Raw genomic sequence first — 8,485 nt, forward strand, 5'->3', positions numbered from 1 at the left:
TTTCTTACTTTCTTTATGGTTATTTGGGTATTTTGAACCCCATAACAGTATTATAACTGAAAGATACATTAACTGAATTGTCCGTTTCATATCTTTAATTTATTATACCTCACATAAATGCCCAATGCAAATTTCCCATCAGTTTAACTTGAAGAATATATATCATATTCCGCAGTGATTTTATATCTCACGCGCAAAATTGTTATTTTCAATTTCTGAGAATGTGATATTTTGTTTTTGTGCGCATGTGATTTTTTTTTCATATTTCCCGTTTAGAGATTGTCAAACGATGCGCTTATAAATACTTACGGATTGAAATACCTTCTCTGGTGTTTATGCATGTGTGAAACCTGTCGATTTGCTTTATTTTTATTGATTTGCTCTCCGTGTCAGAAATTTCGAAAACTTTTGTTCAAGTATTGAATCGAAACTACAGTCATCGGATTGGAAATGATCTAACTAAGAAAATGAGTGCTCATACTTATATGTTTCGTTTAGAAAGTTATCACCGTTTTTCGAATTCAACGTTGAAATATGCGCATAAATACAGGGGTCAGCGATATGTAAACGTTTCGACTAAATCTATCATATTGCTTGAAAAGAGTCTTATTTTTCAGAAAAGTCGCCACAATTTCTGGGTGCTAACAAGTAGACTCCTTAATTCGGTCTTCATTTTTTGGTTAGTTTTTAGTTTTTTAATGTTAAATAAATTATTTAAATCATTATGTTGATTTTCCAGTACAAGTTTTGACCGTTATTTATTTTTCGGTATAATAAAATAAATGTTTCATTCCTGATAGGATGATATGAAAAATGTTCACCCCTCGGTCGATATTCATCCATCTCTCGGTGAACATTTTTCATATCACCCTCTGAGAAATGCAATATTTATATAATATCATCAATGCAAATATTCAGCTTTCTGTTGTAAAAAGTATAAAGGTATAAGTGTGCTATTGTTGAATTTACTGCCCTTTTTGCCACTGTACAGCTGTGAAAATATCACTCATATGGGTGACTACATAAAAAACCGGTACTATTGTTTCATAATTAATCTAATTTGAAATATTACAAGCACTGCAATTAGATAATACTTCATCCAAAATTACAATTATTAAAATGTCACCTTTCTGTATATGAGCCGTGCCATGAGAAAACCAACATAGTGGCTTTGCGACCAGCATGGATCCAGACCAGCCTGCGCATACTGCTCGCTTTCAAAACCTATTGTAATTAGAGAAACCGCTAGCGAACAGCATGGATCCTGACCAGACTGCGCGGACCACGTTAATCTGACTGTTTGCATGTGCTGAAACTATGTATTATACAGCTTAAAAGCCTCGGATATAGCAGACTATCGAACTATGTTTTGACATTCGCAGTGCACCCAACTGTAGCATTGTTGTACCACTTTAAGTTTATACAACAGAGTGTGTACGTGAGCGTATTATATCATTTTGTAGATTAAAACATCTTTAATGACGTATCTTGCACATGATGTCGATCACATATCTTTCAGAATGTCATTCGTACTTGAGATACGAGTGCTGATTATCATTTTTCAAGAGACATTTTATTTCTAGGTTTTCTAGGCGTGAATATATTTTTCTCTTTGAGTTTTTTTTTTTATTTCAAAACGGCTTTTAAATTATCCCGTTTTTTTTTTGCCAGCAACAGATAAATCCTGTTTTGAACAACCATAGCTTTATTAAGCATACATAGAGTACCGCTTTCTGGGAACAGTTAAGAATGACGCAACTATATGTCACTAAATAGCGAAGCTTTTCTAGGAGAATAAAATATAATGATTACACTATGACATGACTTTGTATTCAAATAAATCTGAAATCACAACATGAACATTGTTCTCTATAGCACACGTTTGCTTTCATAGATATGCCCGCATCCCCAAACCCCAACTTGCAATTACTGGAGATACAGGCTGACATTGCACTTCCTGATCACGTGTTCATTTTACAATGACATCAAAGAAGACATTTTCCATGACCAGTCTGATACACAGTTTCGAAGCAAGATTGATAGTGATAAAACATAAATATGTTATTATTAACTTTCCAAAGAAAATCCGGTGTGGTACGAATACCCAACTCCGTTATTGTCTATTAGATTGTCAAACAAGCTACAGCCGGTTTGACTGGACTGTCTCAATTGATGATGTACAATTTTCCACGTACTTTGATTTGTAAATAATGTCACTTTAATATCACGTTATATATATAATATTACTGTATAATTGTATATTAAGTGACATTTAGACCACGATTCAATAACTTGGTCCAATCAGAGTGTTTAAATCGCAAATATGCGACCTACAAACTGTGTATCAAGATCAATTCTTTTCGTTCGTGTAGTTCGTGCAATATTATGCAATAAATCACGGACTTGAGGAACCATCAAAATAAAGTTTGAAGTTGAATATGAGGCTTTGTGTCTAATAATATTCTAAAAGTATATACCGGAAGCTAGCGATATGCCACTACAAAATGCTTTAATTCTTTTCGAAATCTTACTTTTATACTTTACAGGGGCATATGTTCTCTAGAAAAAAAAATGGCATGTCGGTAAGTTTATACCAAAGACATTAACTTTACCTAGAATTGAGAGAACATCATTTATGCCTTTAAAATTTTAACGGGCCAAATTTAGGGCAATGTGAGCATTTAATGATTTCGATTTATTTTATGAATTTTTCCACAACAGTAATTTAAAGTCAACGATTGCCATTTATGATAGATCGTTTTAATTTGATACTTGCTTTCATCAATGAAAATATTTAAAAAAAAAAAAAAAATGTAAAATAAAATGGTTGTACGAGGGTACACTTACAAGTAGGATTTCATTGTAAGATGTCAACTTTTAGATAATTACAATTTTTGTAAGATGTAGTCGTACAGATATAAAGTTTACCTGAAAAAACCCTAAATGTTTTAGTTAAACATTTAGATCTAGAAAACTGAATGTATCATATAGATTTTAGCAGACGTTTTTCAATTTTACCCTTACCCTGCTAAATTTCTAAAATGGACTGGTCCATCATTCAATTTGGGCAGAACTGGGGTGTTCAATGAACATTTACTGACTGAATAGCGAACAGTGCAGACCATGATCAGCCTGCACGATGATTGAAAATAGTATATGACATGATATGATATAAAAAGGACAAAATGTAATAAAGTATGGACATAGTACATAATGTAATAAGTTATCTACATGAAGTAAAGATGTTTCTACATAATATAACCAAAAACATCTTAATATTAATACAAAAACACAACATATAACGATATAATCACCTAACATAAATATGTTTGCACAACATGTAAACAATTCGGTACATGATATAATTAAAAACAAACATAATAGATTTTCATGACTACAAAAGACAGTGCCAGCGTTCCATAGACCCTCGTAAAACTTTTATGGATATGTTTCTGTTTGCTTTACATATCTGTGCAGCCTATTGTGTACATAAACATGACGCTGAAAGGGCATTAGTTGTAAACTTTGATTTTGAATGATTTTTCAATTCCTATTGAATATTACATAAAAAGGAGGTATTCATTTGATATTTTTGAATTCATTTGTAGATGTGATCAACCATACAGCTGTCTGTGGTGAATACATTTTGATGTTTGAAAAATCAAGTTTTTGTGTTTCATGGCGAGGAGGGGTGAAAAGCAAAATGTTCTAAGCTGTGTTTTGAAATGACTGGAGGTCGCATGTTTAAGAATATGAAGATGTGTGTACTTAGTATTTTTATACGATAAAAGTTGCATTTGTAACAGCGACAGTGACTTGATGAAACTATCATAAGCAGAGGGGTTTGTCAGTACCTCACGACCTCTGCGTCGTGTAAAGGCAGGGTGTCGTATAAAGCTAAAGTTTTTACAGTATACCGATTTGTCGAAGAAGGTTCAGTCACACTTATTTTACATATATAATAAGATATCAACAATTTTGAAAACATGCTACACTTCTTAATGGTTGCCCAAAATGTACAATATATGCATAGTTACTGTAGGCCCATGAAATGCATGAATAAGACATGTGTCCAAAACAACGTAAAGCGGCCGGAGTCAGATTTCGAAAATTCTAGCACTTGTGCTGTGTGTTATTCAAGAACAGTGATAACGCACTTTTATTTCGTGTAACAATATCTGCCGAATGCTATGGGCTACGTGCACTTGCACCCTACCTAACAGCTCGAGATTCTGCAGATGCTGTTAAACGCAAAATCGTGCGCTAAAAATGCAATTATAAGCAGTTATCATACCATCATCACTATCATCATCATCAATAATATTATTTTTTTATTATATTACATTTTTATTACAGTTAAATTATCATTTCTTATATTAAGTGTCTTGATAACTGACATTCTGATCAATAAACGTTTTTCTTGAAAATATGGCGCAAGGAAATATTATTTCATGAAAAGAGGTTTCAGAAGCTTGAGTATTTCTGATAACAGTTAACAGTTTTACGAATTGCCATTAAAAGAAGTCATTCTTATTATTGTTCTTTTTTTTCTTTCTTTTCTTTTTTTTTTTGTGGGGGTGTTTTTTAATGTCATAGACAGTAAAAAGAAAGCCAAGATGCATTCGTCCGTCAAAGCATCCGGAAATTGTATGTCAGTTTTGCTTTTTACAGGTAGCCTATTTCCTGCAAATAGCAATGTACTAGGTGCCAAATGACTACCTGATTGTTTCTTCTGTTTGTTTTCAGGTGGCAACATGAATTTCCTCAGAAGCGCTGCCATTATCTTGCTTGTAGCACTGTTTTACAAGTATTACAGCATGAAAAACAAGAATAAAATCTCTTTACTGGAGGGACTTCCTGATAAGGAGTATGATTACGTCATCATTGGCGCCGGTTCGGCAGGTTCCGTGGTAGCGGCGAGGCTTTCCGAAGATAAACAATCGAAAGTGCTCCTTCTAGAAGCTGGTGGACATGATGATCAAAGTGAAAATTTTCACATTCCCAGTATGTGGACAGAAACTCAGCAGACAATGTACGATTGGCAGTTTTACACGGAACCAGAAAGCCAGTCTTCACAGGGTTTGAAGGATAAGAGAGGAATTTGGCCGCGTGGGAAAGTTCTTGGCGGTAGTAGCATGCTAGAATCGGTGAAGTACGGTGTACCGCTACAATATACACGTGGTAGTCCTTTTGACTTTGATGAATGGGCAGCCGCTGGCTGTGAGGGATGGGGTTATAAAGATGTTCTACCATACTTTTTGAAGGCAGAAGATATACAAATAGATGACCTAGAAACATCTAAATATCACAGCAAAGGTGGTCCCTTAGCCGTTACACATGGGTATTTGACACAATTAGCCAAGGAGTATTTAAGGGCCGGACAAGAACTAGGTTACAATATAACTGATTATAATGGCGAAGACCAAGAGGGTTTTAGTATAGTACAAAAGAACATAAGAAATGGTGTTCGCAGCAGTACTAGCCTTGAATATTTAGAAAGAGCGGATGGACGTGAAAATTTACATATTTCTATTCATAGTTTAGCTACTAAAGTAGAAATCACAAATATGCAGGCAGTGGGTGTTTTCTATATTAAAGACGGTAGGAAAAGATACGTGAAAGCCAGAAAAGAAGTTATTTTATCAGCAGGAGCCGTCAATTCTCCTCAGTTGCTCATGTTGTCTGGAGTTGGACCCGAGAAACATCTCGACGAGATGAATATTCCACTAGTTGCAAACCTACCAGTCGGCGAGAATCTGCAAGATCATCAGATGGTGTTTTTGTACAGCTATATAAATAAACCATATAGTGCAACAATAGATGAAGTTACCCACTGGTGGACATGGTTCAAGTTCTATGTGTACCGTGGTGGGCCTTTGTCACACTCTGGACTAGACGTATCGGCATTTTTACACCTTGATGAGACAAAACGAGGAAAAACGTATCCAGATATTCAGTTGATTTTCTTCAGTTTTCTTTCATGGGAAAATATTTTTAACTTAGACGAGAGCTTGCAAGAACAGCTTTTAGAAAAAGATGGCAATAAGCATGGGTTTACGACAGATATCTGTTTGACACGTCCAAAAAGTACAGGACGTATTACACTTAGGAGTAAAGATCCGTTTGATTATCCTAAAATTGATTCCGATTTTCTAACAGAACAAACAGATGTTGAGACATTTATAGGCGGTATAAGAATCTGGGAAAAACTAACCGAAACCAAAACTTTTCTTGAACTCGGTGTAGACATCAACCAAATGCAGAAGAAATTCTGCTCCTCCTACCAATTCCGTTCTGATGAATATTGGGAATGCGTCGTCCGCCATGTTGGACTAACACATTACCATCCGTCCAGTACATGTAAAATGGGCGCGATTAGCAATCCGACAGCAGTTGTCGACCCTGAACTTAGAGTCAAAGGTATTAAAGGTTTAAGGGTAGTCGATGCTTCAATATTCCCAAACATTACCTCGGGAAATATAAACGCACCGACTATAATGGTAGCGGAGAAGGCAGCAGATATGATTCGTGGAAAGACACAGTGAATATTCAGACTTGAAATACCGAGAGCACCGTTTACGAATGTCGTTTTATTCTTTAATCTTTAAAGGAGTTCATCACAATATTTTGTGCGCAGCTCAATCGCGCAGCAAGCGATATCCACTGTAAAGTTCAGAATTCGCCGCCGAAAGTGCATAATTGTCAGATATGAGGGCACTCGCGCAAAATATATCGTATGTACAGACAATATAGGTCGTGCATCCATATTTTACCTTTAAAAGTGATGGTGTTTTATTGGAGGAGTAGTTGTAGGAAGTGCTCGAATCGAATACATTGTGGACAGTCAATTTGAAAGTAAACTATTTCGTCCAGTAATGATGCAGCCGACTCCAAGTCAAATAAAATTCCAGAAAATCTTAACGTAGATATATCTCCTTCAAGTTCAAATGTGACTGCCTAAAAATGTTGTTATACTTTTTGTGCCCCATCCCGAATTTCACGTAGTAAGACCAGAGTTATGGCCCCTGATAGTCAAATTGTACATAAAGGGTCTAAACATTTGTGTCGCATGTACCTCAAAATTATATGCGCCAAGAGTCACGAAACCATACAAGAATTAAATTCAGAATGCGAAGTTGTGCACCAGTGCTTTTATTTGAGGTTTCACTCAATAAAAACAGATTTATGTCCCTTGACGTGGTCAAATATATACGTAATTGGGATGTGAAAGCTTGTGTAGCACGTATCTCAAAAAATATTTGATCTAGAGGCTTGCAACCTTAAAGGAGCATTATTCCGCATGTGAGTAAGAATATTGGTTAAGGAACTGATAATAACATTGTGTAATTTGTGTTGTAAGAAAAAAAAAAAGTTCATAATTTTTAGGTGGGTGGGGTAATGAAAAAATACTTTTGTGGGTGGAGTGAGTATTTTTTAATTTTTCTTGAAAACAAGCACGGGTTGATGTTATTTTTTTGGTTTAGATTTTTTTGTCTTAGTTCAAGCTTACATAATATAAAATTTGGAAAAAATCTGTCCGCTAGATATTTCATATCATTAAGAAATACTTCGTGTTTTTCTCAGTTTCAGATACTTCCGACATCTGTCAAGAGTAATTTTTCTGAGTTAATATATCTATATGTCGACATTTTATGCATAGTTATAGGGGTGTTATTAATTCGGATGCATAAAAAGTAACATCAGAGTGAAACTTCGAATAAATAATTGTTTGCAGTAGTTTTATTATAACATGTATGTACTGTTTCTTCAGACAAAAATACCGATTTGGTGTTCTTAATAAACTTTGAATATTGAAAAAAGAAGCACGGGTACCTATTAGTTTTATTTTTTATTTTAACTTGTCATACATCAATCTATAAATATGCAAAGTTACAAAAAATTCTGTCCGCTAGAAATAATTGTGAAAAACATCTTTAACAACATTCAATAGTGCGCTTTATTAACCTTTTTCATGCACTGTTTCATTTTTTAAATTGATTGCTTTAAACATCCGGGTCATGATCAGTTTGATTATACAGTGTATTTATGAACCGTATTAACCGAGGCATATTAAAAAAAATATATGAGCCGCGCCATGAGAAAACCAACATAGTGCGCTTGGTCAGGATCCATGCTGTTCGCTTTCAGAGCATATTGCAATTAGAGAAACCGTTAAGCGAACAGCATGGATCCTGACCAGACTGCGCGGATGCGCAGGCAGGTCTTGATCCATGCTGGTCGCAAACGCACTATGTTGGTTTTCTCATGGTGCGGCTCATATATCACCGTCTTTGTACTTTTAATCGTACTGGTTTTACATAAACTCGCTCATTCAAAGGTAACTACGTTTCATGACGATATGTTGTACCTATAAGGATAGATCATAAAACATAATCCATTTATAAATACGAATGAAGAATGCAACGACTGTAGAAAATACCATTTTCAGATGTAAAATTTGTTAGGAGCATCGCTGCAAAATCAG

At 35.0% G+C, this 8,485-nt stretch overlaps 1 protein-coding gene across 1 annotated transcript; it reads left to right on the forward strand.

Annotated features, from left to right (window-relative positions):
* The first annotated feature begins 4,754 nt into the window (after positions 1–4,754).
* On the forward strand, positions 4,755–6,545 carry LOC128551704 (glucose dehydrogenase [FAD, quinone]-like). The gene has a single exon (XM_053532619.1). The coding sequence runs from the start codon at positions 4,755–4,757 to the stop codon at positions 6,543–6,545; it is 1,791 nt and encodes a 596-aa protein (XP_053388594.1).
* Positions 6,546–8,485: the final 1,940 nt, after the last annotated feature.

The sequence above is a fragment of the Mercenaria mercenaria genome, unplaced genomic scaffold (genome assembly GCF_021730395.1).
Source record: "Mercenaria mercenaria strain notata unplaced genomic scaffold, MADL_Memer_1 contig_1575, whole genome shotgun sequence".
NCBI classification, from domain to species: domain Eukaryota; kingdom Metazoa; phylum Mollusca; class Bivalvia; order Venerida; family Veneridae; genus Mercenaria; species Mercenaria mercenaria.